The sequence below is a fragment of the Mycteria americana genome, chromosome Z, assembly GCF_035582795.1.
Source record: "Mycteria americana isolate JAX WOST 10 ecotype Jacksonville Zoo and Gardens chromosome Z, USCA_MyAme_1.0, whole genome shotgun sequence".
NCBI lineage: Eukaryota > Metazoa > Chordata > Aves > Ciconiiformes > Ciconiidae > Mycteria > Mycteria americana.
In genome coordinates this window covers 7694932-7721970 of record NC_134396.1, presented here as the reverse complement: position 1 = coordinate 7721970, position 27039 = coordinate 7694932, and the positions used below count along the sequence as shown (strand labels likewise).

General features: G+C 36.8%; 1 protein-coding gene across 1 annotated transcript in view; it reads left to right on the top strand.

The window, feature by feature from the left end:
• The window catches only part of FYB1 (FYN binding protein 1), a 53862-nt gene that overhangs the window by 25756 nt on the left and 1067 nt on the right, over nt 1–27039 (top strand). The window contains exons 8-18 of the mRNA XM_075488610.1: nt 1117–1261; nt 4146–4174; nt 5360–5429; nt 5980–6120; nt 6799–6830; nt 7921–8029; nt 9337–9442; nt 9755–9917; nt 14475–14508; nt 15650–15681; nt 17051–17144. Coding sequence (XP_075344725.1) covers nt 1117–1261; nt 4146–4174; nt 5360–5429; nt 5980–6120; nt 6799–6830; nt 7921–8029; nt 9337–9442; nt 9755–9917; nt 14475–14508; nt 15650–15681; nt 17051–17144 — 955 coding nt within the window. The remainder of the gene's footprint in view (nt 1–1116; nt 1262–4145; nt 4175–5359; nt 5430–5979; nt 6121–6798; nt 6831–7920; nt 8030–9336; nt 9443–9754; nt 9918–14474; nt 14509–15649; nt 15682–17050; nt 17145–27039) is intronic.

Genomic DNA, 27039 nt, shown 5'->3' with positions numbered 1-27039 from the left:
CTCAAGAGTCAAATTCCAATATCAGCTTTTCTGTGATACTTTGAAGTTTTGTAAATAAGCCTTTTGCATGGATCATTTTGTACATAGGAAAACAAATCTTGGTGAGTGCTGGGAGAAGGGTATTTTCTTTAGCATGTGTGGTCAATTAATTAATTTACCTTTAATTAATTTACCTTTCATAAACCGATTCTTGCCTCAGCAAAACTGCAAGCTGTACAAGGCTTCTCACTGACAAGTGTCACTGGTGCAGCCCAATTTTTTTCACCAATGCTTCAGCCTCCAATGTTCACAGGCTAGTAATGGTCCTGGAAGAAGACCAAACAACAGAGGAAAATCAGTTCTGATCATTGAAATAAAAGAAAAAAATCAATGTGTTACAGATTTGAGGGGAAGCACACTAAAAACTGGGTTCACTCAGAAGCAGGGGAGTGGGAGATTTTCCATTTTCAAGAAATGCATGAGCATTTTTCACCTTCAAGAAAATTCGTTCATGCTGTCTTCCGTACAGGCAGTACACCTGTCTAAAATTTCCCTCAGCAGAGACAGAGCTCCCAATGTCAGGCCAACTGCTCTGCTGCAAGTTTCTCCTGAGCCATTGCACCCAGGGGTATAACCAGATCTTTTTAGTGAAGATGCAGGGACAAGAGGATAGCAATGCAGCTGCAGCGTGTCTACCAACCTGAAGCAAAATCAATGCAAACAAAGTGTCTCTCCCTCCTAATGACCCATCAGAATCTTTATGTCATGGACTGCCCTAAAATATGCCACGTGACTGCAGTGGTCCCAAGGTTAGCTGAGAAAGGGAGATTGCCCCATGATTCCTGGAGTCTGCACAAAAAATTCTTTTGCTGTAGCTGAGAAACAAATAAAGGTGAAGTTAACTTGGCACCAGCTGAGGAGGGTTTGGGGGGAGATCTGAGAAAGACCTGAGATTTGTGTTTGTGTAGACAGATGGAGACTCAAGCTCAGGCTGCTTGGAATGAGACATTTCTTTGAAAGTTTTCAAAGATCATAGAAAACAATTCAATTACTGATTCTGAACCTTCTGTTAAAGTCATCCTTTTACCATGAGCTTTAAAACTATCTCTGCCTAATTACATGGTTTCATTCATTTAGATGGATACATTAAAACAACTATGGTGGAGATTGATTATGATTCTTTAAGAAGAAAGCAACAACCATCTCCCAGAGCTGCTGTGAAACATCCAGAGAGTGACCAAGAAGTGTATGATGATGTTGGAGAGCAGGACAGTATTAGCAGGTATGTATAAGGAATGCATGAAAAGGAACCAATGATTCACCACAGTCAGCCTAGACAGGGGAAGTTTTACAACAACAAAGCAGACTGTTTTCACAAAAGAACAGCCATTTGTATCAGAAACATGTAACTGAGCTATTCAAACTGAAGTAGTCAGAGGAACAAGAATGGATTCTGGAATCCAGCATCTATAAGCACTCAGGAGGAATCCATACTATTGGAAGAGGACCTACAGCATTGCAACACAATAGAGAACAAAATGCAAAACATGAAGGATCATAAATCACCTGCAGGAAGTGCAATTCTTTTCCCTCCCTCTATTTTCTTGTTCTGTCTTTTGAAGTTCTAACATGCAAGAATAAAAGACTCTAAAAGCAATGGAAACACTCACTGCACTGGGGAACTCCTGGTCACCCTCATTGCTCTCAAACTAAGAGCCTTACTACCTCTTTCCTTTTGAGGAGAAGGGACTTCTGGAAGCATGACTAGGATGGCCCTTCAGAGGAGAGTGTGGCTAACATGTTTAGTCCTAAAAATAAGGCCTGGAAAATCCCATGAGATGGGTATGAGCTATACTTTTTTTACTTCATCAGAAGCGTCTCTATGGCACAGTCTTACATGTAATTGCAATGCAGTGCTACATTGCACTCTCTACTTCAATGTGCCTTATTTTTCACGTCAAATAGATCTGCAGCTAGAGAATTGCCATCTCCAGCAGTGTATCAAACTTGTTGGCATGGAAATATCCTGGTGATCTTGTGATAAAAGTCAAGGCTATCACATGACCCAACATGATGGTGGTTCCTCTGTTACCCGACCTCATATAAAAGTTGCCTTCTGTCCTATGATGCAACAAACCAATGCTCATTCTCCATTACATGTCCTGATGTGCAGAAACACATACCCCGGGATTCAGATAAGAGATCTTCATATGGGTGTAGAGGATTTCAATGTGTAGGACAACCATCTTGAAACACCCAGCCATTACACCTGCTTTTACTGCTTCCCAGCACCTTAACTTACAGGCCTGGGTGGAATAAAGAGACCAAAGCTGGCTGGCTGCTGGGCACAGCTGATCCTCAGCTACTAGAACATCCTCATGAGCTTGTTCTCATGAAACAGTGCTTGGAAAAATCTGCCTTCAGGCTGGCATTCTTTAAGCAACCAATATAGTTTTGCATCTGATATTTTTCCAGGTTGCTCAATATCAGTTTTCCTCCCTGCACATTGGTCTCATAGCATCATAAGCTAGCAGAAGAGTTGCTTTAGCTATTCCAGGTTTTAGGTAATCTAAGCATTAGGTACTGCGTTGCAGATCCAATCCTTTTCACTGTGACAAGCATTACAATTAACCACCTCAATGCGAGGAATTTAGAAAATGCATTGAATTCAAAAGCAAACAAGAATACTTACTGTTGCATATTAAAATAACAGTGTAAGGAACTTTGAAGGATGAATGAATGGCTCAGATTTGTTAAATCCTTTAAGCTGTATTTTGACATTTTTATCTTCTCTAGTGATTAATAGCAGTCTGTTCAGTTCATGAGCATGAATTGTTGGAAGGTCTGACATATGTCAACATGTTTTGAAACCACTGTAAGAATGCCATACTAAAAAAAGCCTCTTGACCAAATAGTATTATCTCATTATTGGTGGTATTGTTCATACCCTAAAATTAATAAGGGACTAGGGCTGTTTTATTTCAGGATTTCTTGGCACAAGAGTTTAACAAATATCTTGGTTTGATGTATAAATTTAAGTAAGGCTCTGACCTGGAAATAATCTCAGCTACTGTGAACCTATCAAGTTTTTTTCAGTTACTGTTAGAACAGTGGGCTAATATGGAATCCTTGAAATGTTAGAAACATGTAGTTGGAGGCGTAAAGCATCACCCAATAAAAGCTAGTTGAGCAATAAATTCACTTGTTTACCATTTCATGTCAAGAAAATCCCCTCATAAGGGATGAATCTAAAGGGTGTGGATGCACTCTCTAGTGTTCAGTCAGATTATACTTTTATTCCTATCAAGTTTGACTACATGACCTCCTGAGATTGATTCCAACATGTATTGTCCTATGATCCTAAGTCATATTTTGTACTTTAGCTTAAAGATATCAACAGAAATATAAAATATATTCTAAATATAGTAAATAGTTATAGCTGTAGACATCGGTTTGCATTTCCTTGAAAATGATGCTTTATTGGAAATTGCTAACAGTTCCTAACAATTACTAACAATTAGGACCAAATGGTCTGCTGGTATGAAAATGTGCACCTTCATTGGCTTGAAATATCTGCATTGATTTACGGAAATAGAGAATTTGCTTCACAGCTTTACTTATAAAATACTGTCCTTTTTTTTTACATTAACTAAAGATGGTATTGGTAACTTTCTCTCTTATAACCCTTTGAACTACTGTGATTGGTATTTTAAAATATTCTTTTCTGATTTGTGATTAATTATTTCCAAGGAAAAAAGAATCAGAGTATTTTTTCCTGCTTTACCTGAAGCTACTAAAAGTTAATCTCTCCTCATCTAAGAGTTAAGATGAGTCTCCTCATCTAAGCTAGTTCACTTATGAATTAGATGACACATTTTCTTTAGCATTAGTGAGAATGCAACTACTATTTGACTGTAAGAAATTGGTGTAAGTGTGGTGAAAATAGAAAAAAAGAACTGGCACATTTAGTTGTTGCCCATATAGAATACACAAGCATGTGCCTGAGCTTCTAGTGGAGAATTTGTAGTACTCAGCTGGCAATGTAGACAAGTGCCAAAGCCAAAAGGTTTAGAGCTAATAACTACAAAAGTGATGGGTGATCATGGTGGGTTTTTTCCCAAAGGATGAGTGTTTTTCTCTAAAATGTCTCTCATTTGCTTTTTCAGTCACAGTGGTGGTCAAAGTGGAGCTGGAAGTAAGTTCTACATACGCTTTTTGGGGAGAGTTGTTTCTATGTATTGCTTACCTTCAAATCCAGACATCTGCAGCTTCCAAATAATGCAGTAATTATCCATAAGCATGCTAAATGTTAGCTAACAGGAAACAAACAAGGAGGTATAGTGGCCAAATTAACTTTCTTTCCATCTATGGGAACTTGGGCAAGAAAGTTTTGTCTTCAGATGCTGTGAATCAGAAGCATGTCAGAAGATGGCAAAACTTTATTTTTTTTTGTGTGTGTGAAGGTAAATCATCCCACAAAACAGCACAGATATAATTGGCAAATTATATCTAACATGACCAAGAGGTTTTGTGCAGGAGAAATCCAGTTCTGAAATAGCCAGTAATACTACCAATTAAAGCTGCATTTTGCTGACAGGGTTAAGGGGAACTTCAGTTTCAGCAATAGTCTGGAGCCCTAACCAGTATGACTGCAGCAGTTCCACCCTGTCAAGAACACACATTCAAACCCAGTTTCCCCTTTGGTAGCACATATATTTATGTAGCATTCTCTGTTGATCACAAGAGCACAGCTCATCTTCTCAGCTTAGAGTTTAGATACCAGTCATGGCAGAAGCATCCCCTGGCAGTGCTGAATGAAGCCGCTGCCAGCTAAGTACAGATTTCAGTGATTACTCTGATCAGTGGCTAGAATTGGACATGGAAACTGAGCCAACTGTGCACTGAAGGAGGTGGGGCTCAAAGGTCAGAACTGAGACCAAAATGGGGAGCTTACATTGCACTTTCCTCTGGCTTCTGTGGGTGAACACAAGATGTCACTTGCTGACAGCGTTGGTCTGACATCTTCAATCATCACTCGAGTCACACACAAAAATTTAAAAGTCATCAGTCATCATAACAACTGGGCCAAAATCAGCCATTTAGAATTTCATCGGATACAGTGTAAATGCATTTGTTTTCAGTATTCATGCTCTTGTGATTGGCAGTGCCACATTTAAATGCTGTGGATGGCACTCCCAACTGGGATAAGTCTAAATCACTGTTTTAATAAATAGGCTGTGCTGGTTTACAGAAAGATTCCATTTACAAGGATATTGCATAAACTGCACACATATCTGACATACTTAAGAGGCCAGTAATGAATACCCTATTCAGCAGCATTAAATATAAATGCATTAATTCACTGTTTGATCTGTTAAAGAGATGTTCCCACCTCCTCCTTCTGATCAAGAAATTTATGATGGGATTGATGAAGAAGATGCTGTAACTAGGTAAGTTTTTATATCATTTAAATAATTTGCTTCTTCAGCAGAGTATTTTCATTTCAGTTTTTAGTATTTTTGAATTAGGCATAATTAGCAAGTAGTAGGATGATCAGCAAGTGGGTATACATGAGGATGGATTTGTGAAGCTAAAAGAAAAGGGTCCTTTGGTCTTTTGGAGAAGTTTTGTTCTATAATTAATTTTGGTATGCCAGCAAAAGATATGTCATGAAAATCCCCAAATCCCCAACTAGATAGAATAGCTCTGAAATGAAAATAACGAACTAAAATTTGAGCTTGTTGAGTTACAACACACAAACAGTAAGCCACTAGATTAATATCTATACCTACAAATATACCTCAGTATCTACAAATGACCTAACATACAATTTTCTAGTTTAGCATTTTAGTGTTTAGGATTTAGGTAAGTGTCCTCACCTTGTGGCATATACATTGTTGGCATTAATGAGAGTTATGTGCATCAGTGGAGAATTTAAACTGGACCTTTTAAAAAGAATGTTACATTTTACATTATGATAATTGCATGCATACTCCAAAGGTCTGTATCACAGGATGAAGATAAGAATGGTATCTGGTCCTGGGGAATCTTGAAGAGGCTAAAGGTCAAAGATGACAAAAAGAAAAGTGTACGAGAAAAAACAACCAAAGTCAATGGGGCAGAAGATAATGGAGATTTGTTGTAAGAGTCTGCCAGGAAATCACAGTGCACATTAACTAATGCTAATAAAGCATTGATCACACGCTACTAACATGTTCTCACAGCAGCCTAATGAATCATGTATCAAATCGCAGCTCAGGATGATACTTTTCTGCAAAAACACTGACCTCCTTTCTTTTCACCTGCATAATATGATTACTCTCTTAACAAGCTGTATTTGTTGCATAAGTCTGGTAACTAAAATATACCAAAAAAATTTTTTGGTGAAGAGCACCAAAATAATCCATCCTCTTTGTGCCACTCTGGTGATGTAAGTTTGCTGTATCCTCAGTTAAAATGTACTTTGCTCATCAGTACAATGTAGCTGAGAGAAACTGGTAAATCTAGTCCCATTAATCCAAATTTTAGGAATAATATGCCAAAAAATGGAAAGATTGTCTTCTACCCATCTTGCCTAGAGGTTAGATCAGCAACTGGTGTTTTTACTACCATCTTCTCTCATTCAGTTCTGAACCAGTTTACTTTGATTCAGTGGTAAAAATACATTTAGTCCATGAGTATTGCTGGTGTCAGTGGAGCTTCAAAATGTCTGGAGATTACTTGGAGCCTTTGTGTTGCAAGTTTTTTAAATGATTTAAATGATGCAAAAGCCTATTGATGTGATATAAATACTTAATGAGCATCTTTTTTTTTCCCTAGCATGTCTCCTGCAACAAAGCAGTTTGGAAAAGGTAATTAATAGCCTATTGTTCAGTCTCCATATTGATTCCTGACCCTTTTTTCTGTATACATTACTCTGTATCATGCTAGTCACAAAAATACATCCAAGGAAGGAAACAGGATTTCCCATTGCTTACCCAGTTCCAGCAAACCAATTTCAAATTTTGTGACTGATTTGGTTACAGACAAGGAGATACAAATACATTGCAAGCTCTCTGTAAAACAATTTAATGTATTTTTTAAGAAGTCACGATTTTTCTATGTGAGATTTCCACTAGTTCATTTTATTTGACATTAAGTATGAACAGATACACTTGGAAAGAAACACTTAACACAAGACTTCAAAAGTAAAAAGAGATGCTTCTTGTTATTTTTATCACTTGCAGTGTTTTTGTAAGATAACATATACTCATAAATACCAGCTCAGCCATGGAATAAAAAGCAAGTTCTTACAATTTTTGAGGCTGTTGCCTGAACTGAGTTCTCAACCTTTTATCTCCTACTGTGATTTTTCTAGCCTCTAGCCAAATCTAGATTGATTTGATGAGTTGAACAATTGCTTCCTCTCTACAAATATGCTGAATGTGATTCAAAGTATATTCTTGGGGTAAGAATTCTTTTCACTGCTTTGGCATTGCAAGATGGCCTAAAAACTAACATACATGTGATTCATATCAACTTCTAAGCAATGTTGCATTGACCAGAGTGCTATAGAAGTGCCTGAGTGTACAGTAACATCAAACCCCAAAAATACATTTTGATGCAACACAGTGGGAAATGGACTAATTAAAATTAAGATTAAAGACTATTGCATTAGCCAACATGTGCTAAAACTTGCTTCAGCTTAAGAAGATTAAAATATCAGTGAATACCTATTATTATTAATAAAGAGTCTTATTCTGAAAAGGTTGGCTGGTATTTGTTTTGCACAGTACATTTTGCAAAACAGTGAACTCACAGTTACTACAGACAATAAATGGCTACAGTACTAGCAGCAATTTCTTGTCAACTTAGCTACACTACCATAGATTGTAACACAATGTATTCACTACTCAAGGATCGCATAATAATTTTCCATTCTTTTAAACACTATTGTTTCAGATTGTGGAGACAATGATGTTTACGATGATGTAGATTCTTCAGACTTCCCTCCTCCACCGCCTGACCTCAAGCAAGTGAAAATGGGAATTGCTCCCCTGATTAGAAATCTGTAATATACTGTGAAACATTTTCAAAGTATTTACTAGAGGCAGATATATGCTTTAATATACACTAATATACACTTTATTTGGTGTTGCCAGGTTTTGTAGTTCTCCTAACCCTACTGTTGACCATGGCAGTTGAATGCTTCCTGCCTCCATTTCAGACTGAAACAATAATTAGACTATAGAATAAATAAGTATGCTTTGAATTTCAACAAATTCAGTCCCTGATGGACAAGAGGTAGAAATGAACACATGGCCTAAAGGTACTTCACTGTAGATTCTCTGCATGCAGTCCTCTTCCTATCAAAATTTGGGACTGTTAGGATAAGTACTTGATCCCAGATGCTGTAGTATTTTAAGAGAAAAGGAGATAGTGCCCTGTGTTATGAGGATGAAACATCTGGAGGTGTAAAGTTCAACTTGGAAAACTTTTATCCCTGGACCAGGACCATGTTCTGTTGTCACTAACCCCACTCAGGTGGAGCTACAGAGTCCACTGCAATAATCCAGTCTGGAGATATTAAAACAGAGTGAGCTCTTTGGACTGTGTATCCAAATGAAAAGATGTGGCCCTCCTAACCAAATCTAGGTTAGTTCACACACACACATACATTCATCATCAGTGAATATGTCATCCACAACTCCTACAGAGATCAGGAAGGATCAAAAAGTAGAGTCAGACTTTAAATTCCCAGGTACAGCATCAGGAAGGGCAGTTAAGGCATGAAACCCTTCCCTGATCATTGGCACAAGTGAACAGTATCAAGGACGTGGAAAAAACAACAGAACTTGAAATGGGCCATGTAATGCAGATTCCCAGGTGTAGCCAGGTCTTCTATGGGAGCATAGGACTAACACAGCTGCTGTACAAAAGGCTAAGACATTCCAGCTGCCTCCACAGTGGGACATGTGTTATTCAGCCTATTGCTCAAAGATACATAGGCTTCACAAAAATAGCTCCTTGCCTAGAGATTTTAAAGTGATGGGTATCATTTACCTAAACTATTTTTGGTAGATGTAAAGGTCTCATTGCTGTAGCAGCTAGATACTTCGAATAGTTTTCCATATTCACTTATTTGATAGATATATTAACATCAGAACTCATTGAAAGAGAAAAGTAGAAAAGACAACCTCAGCTTTTTATTTCTTTTGAAATCCAATCTGTATTGTATTATCCATATTAGTTTTGTAGAGCAACAAAAGCATACTAAAGACACATGAAGGCAAGTGTATTTTCACTAAAATTATCAGAAAGGTTGTCAATACCTCAGATGTGTTGCTAATTTTGTTTTTATCTGTAATTTTGGTTTAGTTCATCAAAATCAGGAAGCCTTGGAAAACGTAAATCAGATGAAAAAGATGCACAAAAGCTTAAAAAGATTGAAAGAGAAGAGAAAGAGTTCAGAAAAAAGTTCAAAGTAAGTTTTGTTCAAAGTAAGTTTTGTTCACATAAAATATAAAGATTAAAATATCTGTATGGTATCCTCTAATTTGTACATAATCCATGATTTCGCCTTTGAAAGGTAAAGTATTACTACTTGTAAAAATAGTGATCTGAGCATTTTAAGTCCAAATGGCAAGCATGGACACATGCTACACAGCATAAACAATTATTTGCCTAATTTTCAAAAATGTAGTAACAAATGGGAATATATTGGTCTAAAAAATGCATGATCATAAGCTTTACGTTGATGGTTTTTAACTAGCATCTCTTTATTTTATTTTTGCAGTTTGAAGGTGAAATTAAAGTTCTTTACTCTACCACCACAGTCCAGGATTTGCCCCAGAGAAGATGGGGACCTAAAGAACTACAAGTCAAACCAGGAGAGTCTCTTGAAATTATAGAAAGTACAGATGATACCAAGGTCCTATGCAGGAATGAAGAAGGAAAATGTAAGTTTTATAAAAAAGCTGAAGTATAAATCAAATTGGCAGAGAATGATTGAGTCACGACGTATAAAAAACCCTCTTCCCTGTCACATTAAAGTAGAGCGTAATACTTGTCTTTTTTCTTGCCTGATGGTTGACAAGAAGTATATTGATGTTATTTTATTATTGTGTTTTAAGAGCTGCTTGCCTTAAAAAAATTAAAACTCCAATAGACAAGAGATACCAAATGTGAGGAAAAGGACAGCTTAGTTATATATATCTTGGTTTTCATCAACTAAGATTAGCAGATGTTTTTGTTGCTTCTGTCTCCCTCTATTTGCAGAAAAGAGTATAGCTATGATAACCCACAGAATCTAGTAAAAGTAAAATCCTTGCTGCACCTCTGGGAAGCACTTGCCCATTGATTGCGGCAAGGGAAAATCAAGAACAATATTCTTACTTTGGATTGGCAGAGATAGAGTTTAATCTTTTCAACAGGCTGGGGGAGAAACTGTTTAGGATTATTCCCCCTAGCCCCCAGCTGATGCAGGGCATATAACCTCATTGGCATGCCTGCTTGTTTCGGGAACTGCGCGAGGCCTTTCAGTGTTTCTTTGAAACCCTTGGCCAGAGTGTGCATTGGCAGAAGTTTATGCATTTTTGGAGAAGCCTGGACCTTCTACTATGGGCTTCGATTTCTTAATGTGCTTCTGTTACAATACTTTTCAAATCTGCTAATTAAAATTCACTTTGTGTAGGAACAGACTACGTTCAAAGTAGCAGCATCCTTCCACTCACCTTTACTTTTTACCTCTGACCTATGTAGAAGACAGTCCCATGCCATAAACCTCTGAAGGTGATTCAGGCGCTTCTATTTTTTTCCCCTCTGTACTCAGCTGTTACAGTCTGCAGCATAGCCTTCTTCCTGGCAGGCCTGCAGGGTGAGGAAGAATTTCTTGCATAACAACACATATGTTTTTCAAAATACAGATTGCACTAGTGTAGCCACTTCCCAAAGAGCAGCTTTCAATGCTGCATTTTTTTGAATCAAGCTAATAACAAAGTAGAAAGTAGTTCATGTTGGCTGTTTTCCTTACATAGTCTTCAAAGCCTTTCAAATAGTGACAGGAGCTACTGCTTTGCTATGCATAAAAGAGCAAAACAAATAAAAATATCCTCCCTGAAAACCTCTGAATAGAGCTCTCTCAATTTTCACATTAATTAGTGAAGTTTGAATCCTACTTCAGTTAAGTGCATGACAGTTTTGGTTATTTGCTCTAGTTGCTTTAGTTCCTCATATATTGAAGCTATGATTTTACCTTCTGAAGGCCAGATAGACTAAAAATCAACAATTAAAGATGTTTTTGTTACTTTCTTGCACGTGAATTCTTCCATTTGATCGTTAACTTATGAAGCACTTCCATAGCTTCATGCCTCTACCAGCAGTAAAACAAAATTTCAAATTATATTATAATGTCTTCCCACCTTTTTAAGCAAGGGCTGATGATCTTAGGAACCTATTCTGCTACCACTTATCTCAATTGTTATGAAATGATTTGAAATTTCAAAAGTGAAACAAGGAACTGAGTCTCACTTACCTTCTCAAATTCCTTCTTACTGTTGCCTTGGTCTGACCCACATATCTTTTGAAAGACACAAAAACCTTCAATTCACTTTCATACATTTTGCTTAAACATTAGGATATAAATGGACTTCAGTGCCTGAAAATGTAAGTTTTTATGTAAGCTCTCCAAGCTTCCTTTACACAGTCAGAGAGCAGCTGGCCTGACGTGTCATAGCTTTCAGTGGTGCAAAGTAGTCAAGATGGAGAGTGCTGACCTGCTGCCTTGTTTCCTATTATGGAAGCCACATACATACGAATAAATTAGTTAGAAGCTGAAACTTTGGACGTGTAATTTTGGATTAGTAAATTTGAAAGACTGTGACATCAGCGGGGGCTGTATCTCCCACATATTTAGGGGCTAGGGACCATCAGAAGAACCTAGTTTATGCTTTGCAGTGGTAGAAGGACTGGCACATGCACGTCTGGCTTGCAAGCACACTGTGTTTGTACACCATGACTGTAAGCAAAGAAATTTTGCTTTCATGTATTTCACGTGAGAAAGTTAGAAGAAGAAACAGAGAAGATTAGATTAGCCAAATGATTTTAAATGATCCCAGTCAGACTTCAGGAGTCCTGAAAATGACTGGACTCTGCTTAAAGAGAATTTTAAAAAGATGACATCTTTAAAAAAAAAAAACAATTTCCATGCCTTTATCCCAGATAATAAAATCTGAGGAAAGACAATCAGGCTAAGTACATCCTTAATAGACAGAGCTTTCTCTATGTGTACTGACTTGCAATCAGCCTGAGAGAATACACCAGTGACTGAAAATCTGCAGCACTGGGTTCTTTGACTACTGAAGATTACCTGCAGTTTAACATTTTTAGTAGGCAAAAGTTATAATAGCATTTATGTAAGTATCAAATCTTCATGACCCTGAAGATATAAATATAGGCAAATTAAGCAAATTTTATCTTATATAGCTGCAATCAAATATTAAATACATAGAACTATTTTTTCATTCATGTAACTGTTAAGTCTTAAACAGAGGCTGCAGCAGATTAGTGTCAAATAATATCACATGAAATTAATGCCTTTTTAGGGAACCTTCAGCTCTAGCACAAGACAGAAGTTTTCCTTAAAAATGCAGTGTTTTTCATGTATTATGGCCTTCACAAAGCAAATCACTAATCTACTTTATATATAGCAATTAATACAGCATATTCTGGAAAAAACTTGTTTACATTTGAGGTTTGTAGCAATATCTGGTATCTACCTATTTTAAGACGGAAATACACCAAGTTAAAATGAATTATGCAAATCTTTCTTTATGAAGAAAAGCTGTATATAAGAATTAGTTACTTATTACTATTTGCAGGACTATTTGGCATATCAGTCTTGTGAGATAACTTTTCCAATATTCCATATAGGAATCATAGGACATTTTTATATATTAAAACATTGGCCAGTTGAAGACTGTGATAATTCAGCAGCTTTTGGGAACAGACTAGCTCATTGTGCCTGATGCCAATTTACAAGGGAAGGTTTCCCCTACTAGTAAAGTTACAGATCTTGAAAAGGGCAATTTCAGTTAGAATAAAACTAGGGCTTGGATGTAAAAAAGGTTTAACAGAAAATATAAGATTCTTTAGCTGGACATTATTTTAAAAAAGAAAAGATATTTTCATGTCTCACGTATCAGAAAGGAAAAATTCAAGTAAAGGAGGAAATAATTCCTTAAGGTAAAACAGTGAGATCTGGGGATTCAGCTAGACTGACCTGAAGGATCGTCACCAGAAATACTAGCAGAAAACTGATACTTTCTGTACTATGTAATGGTTCCTCTAAGTACATGGAGCAGTAGTAGCTCCAAGAATTCAAGGAACTTTACAAGTCAAGCTAATAAATTTATTCTAAAACCTATGAATTGTGTATGAATTAATAAAACCCTGTCATTTTAGTATGACCATTTAAGCCTCCTAACGAATAAAAGAAGGAAACTTATATAGTAATTTCAAATATAACACAAGATCACATTTCTCCTTTAGGACTGTCCTAATTTTGTACAACATACTAATGTTTACCTACAAATATGGAATTATTGTTATGGCTTTCTCTTTGCTTGTATATGCTATAACAATAGCTATGTATATGCTATATAATAGTATATGCTATGACAAGTATTTCAGTAGGTATCTTTTACCAAAGACAGCAAGCAAATTTTTCAAGAGATTAACTATATTGAAGAAGAATATGTGTAGTTTTATCTGATTTAATTGGTAATGCCACAGAGTAATAGAGTAATTCACTAGTGAGTAGCTTTTCTAAGGTATTTCTATTATCTATATAAACAGTTCTTATCAATAGGATACAGTTAAAAATTTTTAAACAATTACAGTTAATGATAATTAATCAGTGTATACATCTTGAAAGACATTTTTGTCCCTGTAGGAAACTATATATATTTCTGTTATTTATTATTAAAAATATTAATATGTGATTATTATACCACATTTTTGTGCTGCAGTTTGTGAACTGTACTATATTTTGTGTTAATACCCCTTGTTTCACACACCCCTCTCATGCAATCAGGAAACTAAAATATAAGATGAAAACCTAATCTTGCATAACATGTATTACTATTTTCTCCTTTCAGCACTAGTTTTGTACACAATGGAAACTATTGCAACAAAACAAGAGAAATGACATTTTATGAATATGTGAAGTACCTGGCACAGTAGACATCTAACTGGTCTTGGGGCTACTGTAATATTCTGATTCCCTATCTAAGGCATCACATTATACTAAACAAGCAGACAAGAATAATAAAAACTAAAATTGGACATAGCAAAATTTTGCTCAAGTACATATCCATTGCACATTGTTATCCATCTATTATGTCTTTCCACCTGAAATATCTAAAAGAGAAAAACTGCATTTCGCTAGTGCTATCAACAGAAGAAATAACATGAATATTTAAATTTAACTTAAATACATATATATTTCAATTTTACAGATGGCTATGTTCTGAGAAGCAATTTGGTTGAGAAGTAAGTACCAAGTGATCTTTTTGAAAAATTTGTTATAACACTTAATTTTGTTCTAAACTGTTTGTTAAATAAAAGTGAAATGTAATTATTTTAGTATGTCATTCTAATCCTGCAAATTGAGTTACTTTTATGGAGTTTAGATTTCTCAAGAATTAGTCACATACATCCATGCTGGAAATTTTCCAGAGCCCCATTCCTCATTGCTTAACCATAAACTCTGTTTTAAACCATGAAAAATTACATAGATCAAGCATTATTGGTATTAGCATCTTTGGTGAACTGCACATTAATGGGATTAAGTCTCTTGATGTCATTTTCAAATGTTTAACTAAAATGGGCCAATTTTTCTTTAGGTTTATTTTTATTTCAGTCTTATTGGGATTGAGCAGATTTGGCTCAGTGTTGCTCCGAATAATTGCGTGGAGTTCAGCATTTAGGTTCTAATCCAAAACTCTCATCAGACAAAGCCTTTCCATTTCCTTCAACGGGCTTTATGTTAGACCCTTAAATATAAAATCAGATGTCACTTTTAGAATTGAGGCCTGCAAACACTTACACACATATTTAACTTATATACATAAATAGCCTTATTGGCTTCCATGGGCCTGTTCATGTATCTAAGTGACATATTTTGAAAATTCCTATTCATGGAGCATGCATCATATATAGACATTACCTAAATTCATTATCTAAAAAGCTGCTCCTCCAAAACTATTATGGCATTGCCAAGTACAGAAATAAATAAGAATTTCAAGGGCATACTGATTTTTTTTATTCATCTTTTCTGGTTGTCATTTAAAAAATTCAGTAAGTATTTCATTTTTTATGGAAATAGCTCTGTGAGTTTGTTAGAATAGCTACTTAAAAACTTAATTAAAAACCCAGCCTTTTAATAAAGCAAGCCTTTCATGTTAGAAAGAAATTTATCCAGCTCTACCCTTCACTGAAAATCCTTTGACCTGACCATCTTGCTCAACACTGTTCTGTTACCACAAAGGCTGCACTTTCCTAATTAGCAAATTAATTACTTGATAGCATGTCTGCAGCATACTGCTATACTATTTTGTATCTGCATGCAAGTAGTAATACATATCTGATGTCTCAATTTTTAATGCATTATTTTTCTTTTTTTAACTTACAGCGATGGAGAGATTTACGATGATATTGGTGATGGTATGTTGAACATTTCAAACAATACAATAACTATATTCAATTACACCAAATAACTTTACCCCTGAGTCAAAGTACTACACAATACTAATATTTTTGCATTTTATTTCCATTTCAGATTGCATCTATGATAATGACTGATGCAGAATTCTATGCAAGTAAGAGCTTCATTGAAGATCAAAATCTATTTCAGATTTCCTAATTGTGAAAGCAAGAAAAGTCACTAAAGCTGATTACAAGTTAATTGGTTAAACTCTTCTAAATATACAACTAACCTTTTTTAGGATTTCAGGATTTTGTCATCCCTTGCTTTGTATGACATTCATATTGCCATTTATCTAAGCGATTAAAATTCAGGGAATATGAGCTAAAGTTAAGGTTATAATTTTCCACTTCCTTTCCACATCTGTGACAGTCCATGTAAAAACTGTTCTTCAATTAGCTGTACCCAAAGAGGCCAGTTCAGGTCTATGAAGGATACAGAGGACAACAAACCCTGGGAACAGGTTTACTCTGACTCTGGTCTATTAAACTCCAGAGACTGCCACTCTGGGGAGGACAGTATCCTGAAAAGAAATGCTTCCTTTGGGGATAACATCCTGTTGTGAAAACAGGAAATCAAAAGTGGGCATCAGAGAACACAATACATTGCTGACCTGCCAATAGCGTTAGCTACACTGACATGTACAGCCAGGGTACCATTATTGCTGAAGTTTCTTTTTCTACATTGTACTAATGACAAAATACCGTTTTCTAAAATTGATTTGACCATTTTGTAAGTACTTCTTGACTAATAGTAAAGTAGTAACTATATGTTTTACATACAGCACTCTGAGATATAAACCATAGAAGAGTCTACTTTATAGTATAGTGTTGCTCAAAATGTACTCAGAACATTTAGGTTAAGATTTAATTTCTGTCTAGTTTGAAGATAGGTTGTTGTTGTCACTATAGTAATTTAGGCATTAAAATAGACCTATAAACTTACGATAAACTGGTTGGAAATAACTTCTAGATTAAATATAGATGTATATTTATCACACCATTTTGATAACATCTTTTTCTTCTAAGTACTTTATTTTACACTAGACTTGGCTAAATGAGAGTATAGAAATTAAACATTTCCATGCTTATCCATTGTAGAAACCACATTTATTCCTAAAGATCATTGGCGATGCTGTTATCTGAATGAGCAAGTAGCAAATCAAAGTAAAATGAATGGATGGATCATAATAATAAATACCACTTTGCACTTATATATTAGAACTCACTGGAGTTTTATAGTGACATTTACAGTGAACTCCCAATAAAGAGGGTAAGCATGTGCAGAAAATGGAACATGTATTTGTAATGTGTGATGCTTTTGCTGTAGTGCAAGATAATCAAAAACCTGTAACAACCAATGTGGCTGGATCAGTGCAAGCAACTCCTCTTGATAATCAAGTCTCCTATAATCCTCAAGGGAAGTAAGGTACATGGTACAAACCAGTGCAATGTAGCAAGCTAGCAAGTTTATCTTATAAACATAAAATTTTGGCTCTGTTGAAGTTAGTGAGTTTTGGTCTTACCTTCAGTGGAGCTGAGATTTCATCTTACACAAGTGCCTTTTATTGATAGTTCAAAATACAGTAAATCTCTAAGGAGGTATAATGGGGATATCAAACATAAAATTAACTGTAGAGATAATAGCCTATAAGCTATTTTATACTGTATTTAAAATCACTGATAATACACTGAAAAGCTATATGCAAACTTGAGTTTCTTGTTCTGTATTTGCTATTCAACCAGCATCCAGGCATACAAATACCAGTTTTATGTGTAAACATCAGCACCAGCACCCAAATTTAAAACATGACCTTGTATATTAAGTACAATGAATGCATCTGGCTATTTGGCTATGTCACTGCTGGTATTTTATTTATTTTTCAGGGGCATTCAAGGGGCTATTTGCATCAAATTAGTGACATGCCAGAGAACTGAGAGGGAACACAGACATTTAGAAATACACAACCACTTGTCAGTTAACAATAGGATAAATAGTTTCATGCTTTATACATTTAATTATCTCAAAAAGAGTTCGTGTTAAATTCTAACATACGTGCCCAATCTGGTTTTAGTTTTAACTGATAGTAAAACTTCATGCGTTGCAGTAAGACCAACAAAGGAACTTTCCTTTTGAATATAGTTTATCTTGTATTAAAGGATTTCAGTAAAATACAAACCTCTTTTGTCCCCCTGAAAAAGTAGTGAATTTTATTCTTTGTGAGATTTTTCAGTCATGTATTTTGAATAGCTTTTCCATGTTCTTAGCCTTGATGTGTTGTAGGTACTGTTTCCTTACTGATTATACTGACTGAATCGGTCTTATGATACATTAAGGAAATTCAAAAGAAATAATCACATTTCAAAAGAAATAATCATATGATACCTTAAGCTAAAAATCTGTGCATTGTTTGCACAGATCAAATATAATGTGATTGTTACAGGGTGTTGAAATGTATTTATAAGGTACTACACCTGAAAACTTACTGGTATTGTATATCTTCTCTTTTCATTATTTTACCAATGTTGTTCACTGGATGCATTTTCTTTCTTTCTTCTGAATAAAAGCGTGCTTTCTGTCAAGAAATGTGGGTACACCATCACTGAGCAGCTGACAGAGTGAAAATCAACTTTATTATTGCTGCAAAGGCAGCACAACTACAATGTGGCATTTGTTTGTCAGTAATTACTATCCAGAAAGTGAAATGTAAGCAGAAAATCTTCTAGAGAGGAAAATCTATACTTAGGCAGTTTAACAAAGACTGTATTTTAAGGGTTTCTCACCTGTAATTTATTCTATTATCTTTTAAAAATCATAGAGAAAGAAGAGGAAAGCTGTTCTCTCTCTTGATATTTTTCCCTCTCCAAACTCCTGGAGTTTCCCTCTCCAAATAATCCTGGAGTATTTGGCTGTGCCTGCTAAAACATTCAGCAGTGAAAACATCAAAATATTGACATAAAAATTAGAGTTCAGCATGAACACCCCAGTTAAGGTAAATAGAGCTGGTTTCCATCTGTGTTGTACCTCTACACTGTCCCCGTAAACAGGCTAAGCAAAACAAAAACTGGGGGGGCAAAAAAGACTTCTCTAATTGAGGAGCTTTAGAGCATTTCTCTGCCATTACCACAGGCTCCAGACTGCAGGAATGCAGCTGATCTCCTGTGCATTCCTGTGTAAGAGGTTTATATTCTCAATCCACATAATTGCAGATCCCTTGGCTACTCCTCCCACGGTGGTAACAAAACCCTCCTCTATGTGCAATCTTGTTGCATAATCCACCTCAACTGTGAAGATCAGTGCTTTAGAAAGGGGAAGGAAAGTCAATGGAGGAACCTAGATTCACTGTGTGAATTAGATTACCCCTTACCATTACATTATTTCATGACAGATACAGGCGTAAGCATGTCATGTATGCATGTGTGCGTCTGTGTATGTATGTATATTTTATGTCAAATAAGACAGCTTCTGAGGAAAGTAATGGACCCGTAAAAGGATACCCTTATGACTTCTGCATAGCAGCCCCAGACCGTCCTACCCGGAAAGGCTTTTGCATGTAGCTTTACTACAGAGTGAAGCACTCAAATGCTAGGAGGTGCAAGAAAGGAGTTTGTCTTTGCACAGCCTCAGTTCTGCCTCCTTGTGTGGATGCGTCTTTAACTGTGTGCGCAGTCTATAATTACATGATGGCTCAGTATTTTTTTCCACAGGATCCCCGCCTCATTTAGTGCATGGGATGGATGAGAGTTTACAGAAAAGGCAGCTGTTCAGCCCTGCTCATTCCGTTTCTGGCCACTCCTTTATTTAGTGCAAATCTTCTCAAGCCTGTGCTGCACCCAGAATTATTAGTTTCTCATGGAATTCATCACAATGATATCTCAGATTCCCATGAATAGTAATGGATTTGTCTTGTGAGACAGGAAACATTTTATCCCCATTTTTAATGTATGAAAGGAAGGCATGAACAGAGGACAATTTGTGGCACATATCCATCAATCCTGGATATAAAACCAAACTGCTAAAGCTAAAGTAATAATGTTTTTAGTACTTTCCTAGATTAGGACTCTCTTGATTTTCTCTTCCTCTTCTTTGCCTCTGCTTGTGGTTAAACACAAAGAGAAGAGAGAAAATAGCTTCTGTTTAAAAAGTATTAGCATCCAAAATGTATATTTTAAATACACCATGTTTATAGTAATAAAAAGGGGGCAGATAGGGGATACTAATTAAAATTTAATTTAAATAATAGTTTAGATTATATTCTGAAACTTAAAGAAAATTGGGGACAAACTCTAGAATTGAATGGTCTACATTATTATCTCCACTTACATCATTTGCTGTCTCCCAACTCCCCTGTCGACAGCAAGTTTGTTGGCATGGTTTTCAGTCAGGTCTATGGCTTTTGCCAGAATTAAACCCTTATGTGTATATGGTCTGGGGATATGCAAGGCTGAGACATCCAAAACAGTTCTGAAAGAATTAACTTGCTTATCAGAAGCCATTCACCCAGGATAGCCGCATAGCCCTCCAAGCCCTCTGCCTCGACTACTTAGCCCGGCTAAGAAACAAGGTAGTAGAGCAGCTGAAGGGTCATCCTAAGCAGTTTCCAGCATCCTAGACAGCTGGGAGATATCTCTGTGCCACTCAGGTTAGCCACGGCACTGCAGAATGCCACTGCCACAGGTCCTAGCCTTGTGCAGAGCAGCAGTGTGGCACCCCGGGGTCCCCTTCTTTGCCTGGGTGGAGCAAAGTGACAACACTCTCACAAAGCCTTTCTTCTCTGCGTTTCATTCTAGCCAGCTGGCTCCTGAACATACGTAGAATTTGTTAAATTATCTTTATTTGCCTCCTTCTAAAGCACTTTGAGAGAGAGCATTAAGCTGTTATTAAATGTATAGAGTTTCTCGCTCGAAGCTTTTTATATTGTGGGCCTTGTTGAAAAGAATATGGGAAACTGTATGTTTATTTCCTTTCTTAACACAGAGACACATAAATACTGCTTAAACTTAAAATGTTCGCTGTTAGGCAGAAAGGAAGTATGCAAAATGTCAACACAAACATGAATAAAATGTGAGTTAGATACAAAGGGTTTTAAGAAACATTATACGATTCGTATTACTTCAGTAATATCGCCAAATCCTACAGCTCAAGCATCATGAGACAGACAAAGAAAAATCAGCACTGGCTTTTTTTCCTGCCTTTTAATTCTTTTTCTGGCCTGATTCCTGATTTTCAAGTTCTTAGCAGGAAAAGCTGCCTGCTCCTTCATTTGCGTGTGGGTGCACTTCAGGTGGAAAATGTACACAAAACACAGACACAGAATCCAGGGCTCTCATCCCCTTTTCTTGCTGGCAGAAGGGACATTCTGCCAAGCTCCCATCCCTTCTCCTGCATCTCAGCTGCTTTCCTGTTCTCCTGCCCTGGATGATGCCGTCACACACACTACAGCTCACACAGGTAAGCTCAGTTTCTTCTTCTGTATTGATCCAAAGACATCCTTATTTTTTTGTTGTCATTGCCTCTTTTCACCGCCTGAGACATTCTCTGTACTCTTCTACTTGCTTTCTCATTACTTCCTGTTCCCTATAATTATTCCTCTTTTCCTTGATCCTCTGACCATGGTGTTCTGTCCTTTGATTTCTGCTTCCTTGTTCCTTTCTCTTTTCATCCTTTTAAACTGTTCCCCTACTTCTGCATTCCTGCCCCTGGCACTTTCATTTTTATCCCATTTTTAAAAGCTGCTCTGTTTAAATGCTCATTTTTTGTGCAAGATTCCTAACTCTGTGGGTGACACCAGCAGAGGTTTCATGACTCACCAACCACTGAGAGGACTTACAATTCTTGTACTTTGCGTTCTACGCTGTTTATCCCATAGCATTTAAAATCAGGCCAAACATACCTTCCCCTGCCCTCAGTATTTGGGGGAGTTTTTTCAGTACGTAAGTTGGGATGCTATATATAAGCAAATCTTACTACTGCCACCTTAAATTAAAAAAAAAAAAAAAATCTTTTCTATCCCATCCCTTTTTCTGCTCCTTTCCATACTGCCAGGAATATTCATAGCAAGCTACTTGCTACTGGCCATGTATGAGACTGAAGCCTGTTCTAATGATATCCACTGACTGCTGACTATCTCAGATATCCAAATATTTCAGCGTGGGTACCATGATGCATAACAGCATTGCTACAAAAATGTTATCCAGCCTTTGTCAGCCAGTGCCCAAAGAAAATGTTAATAGGCTTCTTCAGTTTTTAAAAAAAGACCATGAAGACTTACAAAAAATAGTTTCTGCTGCCATACAGATTTTTAATCAGATGATGATAAATTACCCTTATGCACAGCTTCAGCCCTACTACTGGAGTTTATTTGGACTGAAACACTTAACAGTTGTGGGTTTTTAAAGGTTTTTTCCTCAGGTCTAATTAATATGCCAACCATACCCAAACTCAACACCTGTTGCTTTTCACAGCTTCAACAGGATTATGCAGTGCAGAATGCTGTGAAAAATCTTACATGAATGGGTGCCTAAATGTGAGGTGGCACTAATTAACAATCTAGTTAGCAACCTGCCCAGTGCATCAGGCAGACTTGTTGCATCACTTGACATTCTGCTATTTTGCAGCTGGCTGTTGTTGCTTTAGTATGCTACTAATTGCTACTCTTGCATAATTTTGTGCTATGTGCTGTATGTTCATTTTTTAATTTCTTTCATTACTGAATACTGAAGAAATACTAACATTTTACCCAGTTACAATAAATTCAGATTTTTATTAATAGTTTTTACTTCCAGCTGGATTTAAGGCTACTATATTCATGAATTAACTTAATTATGCTGTTCTCCAAAATCAGAGCAATTCCAGAAAAAAATATTTACTGACCTGAAAATTTTGTTAGGAATTGTTTTTTCTTTAACCAAATCATGTTGCTTTTGCAAACCGTATTACTGATACTTCAAATACTATCTATAGAACTCCTTTTCCATAACAATATATGTAGAAATACACCTATTGGATTGTATTTGAAAAGGCCAGCATAGGAAAGTATCAGGAATATACCACATCAGCCAGGAGAGCAATCACACCTCAAAAAGCAAACCAGTGGAAACAGCCTCCCTGGGCAGCAATCTGCAAATTGCCCCTTGCTTTTTCTCCAAGCTGCTTGGTGAACATGAGACCAAAGGAGACGAATCAAAAAACTAATACATGGCTCAAAAGTTCAGCAAAAAATATTCAGCATCTACCTAAACCTAGTGGTTACACACTAGGGTCCTCTTTGCTTGACTTATTCTCTGCACTGTCCCAGTCTGAGCAGTGTGGCAACCCACCCCTTGCCCATAACCAAATGCAGCCTAGGCACTATAGCTGCATCCATACTAGTCACTTAAAATAGTGCCAGGGAATTAACATCCCTGGGCACCGGACCTTGATGGTCTTTGCTGTCACATTGGCTGAACCGGACAGTTTTGGCTCAGGACCAGTGCAAGGCTGTCCAAGATGGCCCAGCACGTATTTACAGGATCTCCATCTCACCAATGCCTTCCCCAAGCGACACCAGGAGCCAGCTGGATTCCCAAGGGAGATGATGTGCATAAAATGCAATATCCATGCTTTCACATTGCATTTGTGTTTCAAGACCTCTGCCCTTCCCAATATCCCAAATTCTGCTAGGTTTTTAACCAAGCTCTGGCCACATTCACATTTCCTCAGATCCTCTGGCAGGGTCCAGGGCAAAGAGACACTGTTCCCAGGAGGCAGCTGATTTTATACGCAGGAAGAGAGACCTTTCCTATTTCTGCTCGTTGCTGTATTATTGAGACACGGAATACAAATCTCAAGAATGGCTCATTAAAGGACTTTGATTTATGTAGATTAAGCTGCAGCTAGTAGGGTCACCTTTTTCCCCTCATTTCCTTTCCCGCATCCTCTGAAGACTCAGCCTTTTTAATGTTGCAGCACAACCCTCTCCCTAGCAGATCCTAGCGCCTTCCACTGCACAACAGGCACACAAGCCCTGAGCTGCAGCTGCATCCTCCCACAGATTGCTCTGTATCACTGGATGGAAATGAGGAGTGCAGGCTCTTACCGCTTTACACCCTCTGTGTAGCACTCGGAGGTCTGAGCATATCCGTGCGTGGCTGCCAGGGGTCCGGCATTGTGCAGGTCTGCTCTAGTACCTGTATGTTACTTCAGTGACAGAAACTGAGTACCACTTCAGAGTGACAGAGTGACAGGTCATACAGAGCTGCCAATAACTTAATTTGATATTATGCATTTGTCCAGCTGCTAAAAATGTGCTGATGAGCTGGATTTGATTGTCTCAAACTGTAGAACTTCTAAACCAAACGCTCACCAGCACCTGTTCTCGACCTGAGCCGCTGTTGAGCCAGACATTTTTACAGTCTGAGATTTTTTTACCTAAGAAAAACTAGGTCAAGTGATTCTTGCAACATCAAATGGACAAACCAGTATCTGGTTATCTTTGGTGCAGACCTGTTCTTCTATCGTATTTGGCCACTGATCAACTTCTGAGATACTTCATTCAATCAGTGATGGTTTCTTTATACCTTCCTTTTTTATACTTCCATTGCCAATATTTCTTGGCTGCAGAAAATAGATCTCATGTTTTATCCTTTTCTAAGCAGTTTGATGGCCTTCATGTGAAGAAAAAGATTAAACAGATAGAGTGATTACACAAATTCTTGCTAACAATATAGACACAGCAAAAGAAGCAATGATTTTTTTTAACCTTTTGATCGCATTCACTAGATTTTCTTCCTGTTTGTCCCACGGTCATTCAGGATTTATCATCTATTTAAAGCCAATTTTATGATATCACAAATTAAGGGAGAGTGTTATAAATACATTTGAATAAGATAAAATGCTTAACAACTACAAATCACTGTAGCTCAGTTGAATTCAATAAGTTGGCTTCTTACCTGCATAGCTTGATTCAAGTTTATGTTTTTCCTCCTTCTACGTGTATATAAAGGGCAGGCTGCAGCTGGTGTAAATTGCACATCCTCATTCATTTCCATGGAGTTTAAACAATTTAAGCCAGTTAAGGCTCTGCCCCTAGCTTGTCCCTCATACCCATATTTCTTCATTTGACCCTAAACAAGTGGAAAGCTTTTCCCTTTGATCTTCATACTAGATTTTAAATCTTGAAGGTTTATAATTCACGTAGTAGTATCCTCTACAGCATATTGCAAACCCCTACTCAGCATATGAAAAGGCTGTCACTGGCAAAATCCCACGTGAGGGGGCAAAAGGGACAATCTTCTGATTGGAAAAGGATGGAACAAAGCAGGTTCTTCAGTACGTCCTTTGCACGTACACAGAAAAATGTAGCTCTAGCTTTAGCAGCCCGTACCACCACTGAACACAAAGAAACATTTTAACACAGTTTCAAGATTAACCTGCCTCTGCAAACCCCCAGATGACACTGGAGGTTTGTTGTTATGTTCTCGTATGTTGTGGTTTGCAGGTGGGAAAGGAAGTATGCAAGCAGCTCACAGGAAACTGCTTTTACACTGTGTCCCCAGCTTTAGGAGATTTACTTATCTACATAGAGAAGCTATAGTCACATAAAATTATAAACTAAGAAGTAAAATTGAACTTGTCTAATTCCTCATGTGGCCATTAAAACATATTTTCTTTAATTTGATTTATAGTGATTTCATTTATAGTGATTTAGACATTGAAAGACAAAAATAATAAATCAAAGAGGCTGCCTTATGCTGGATCACCTGTAATTTGTGACACAGACAAGCCACCAGACCAGTGAAGAAGTTCATTTTCTCTTTGGTATTAATCTCCCCCCTCCAAATGGACAAAATAGCTCCCCCCCCCCCCCCCCCCCCCCATGTTTCTTCCCTCCTGCATACTCAGGAGCAATAGTGGCTGATGAAAATGTGTAGAAAAATTGATAGGTAAGGAACTTATCAATTATTTTTTAATTAGACTTTTGGGACTCTTTCCCTACATTAATGGGAGAACGTATCATGGGAAAAGCTCCAAAAATAAATCCCAAAATGTCCTCTACTCTCACACGGTGACCAGAGATGAACATGACATTTTAAGGGCCATACTCACTTTGCAGCATGCCTTTTTTTTTTTTTTTTGTGGCGACCTCCCATGTATCTAAGTAGTAATTAAGGCTAATGCATACTTGCTATTTTCCATTTCACCATAACAAAAACTTAAAAATCTAATGTTCTTTTTTTTTTTTCCCCAGTTGTGACAAATAGTATTTATACCTCAAACTACCTTCAACATAGCCTTGTAGGTTACCACTTATAACTGACATTATGGCATTATTTTTCGTGTCATTATCAGAGACAACCTCAATTTTGTCTGCGTAATTCAAATATAACTAGGGAAAAAAAAAAAGAAAGAGAAAACTGGAGCCCAGTGAGTTAAGTGAAATATTTTGATTATTAAAGTGTGTCCACAGGAACAAAGCTGCAAAAGAGTACTCTGGAGTTTAAACATACTCCTTTCTTGTTCTCCCTTGTTGGAAGAAGATGTTCTGGTTCTTTTAAAATATATCGTGTCTCTCTGACTTTGTATCTATAAGGGAAGAAATAAGTGCTGTACAGCACTAGCATTTAGCATGAGGGTCTAAAGCATTTTACATGCAGATTACAAGTTCAAATCCAATCCAGAAGTTTAATAGCGGGCCAACACTTAGTGGGGCTTCAAAGCTTATGTGAAATTAATTAGTCCCAGCAGAATTTGTAGTAAACAGGATACAACATTACTACCACAAGCAGCAGTTAATTTGGCATTTTCAGGAAGTCAAGGGTTCCTTGGACATGAAATTTTAAAGGGCAGTCCTGAGGCATATTGATGAAACTATTTAAGGAAGTTTGATACACTTTGGTCCTGTGTTATGGATGGATGAGATTTTATTGTTTACAACTTTTCATTTTGAGAACCTGGGGTTCTTCAAGAACATTAGCTTCATATTTAATAAGCAAAAACCAAAATAGGAAAGTTGTTGAAAACGGTATTTTAAATTAAATATACTTGACATAATCTTATTAAAACAAGATTCTTATATGTGTGTCATGAACTGATATGCCAGAAAGTTTTTCTACTCTGGCTTTACAAATAATTATTTTTATCTCCTAAATCAATATTAATATTTTAGAAGGGCACCAATCAGTGTAAAAACTAATTTACAATTTTGGACATGAAACTTAATGTTCATGAATACTTAAGAAAACCAAATTTTTATGAGTAATGCAGGATCTGAATTGAAAGACCTCAAGAGAGAGGAGGGAAAACTCAGGGTGGAAAATTATTTACTACGAAACAGGAAA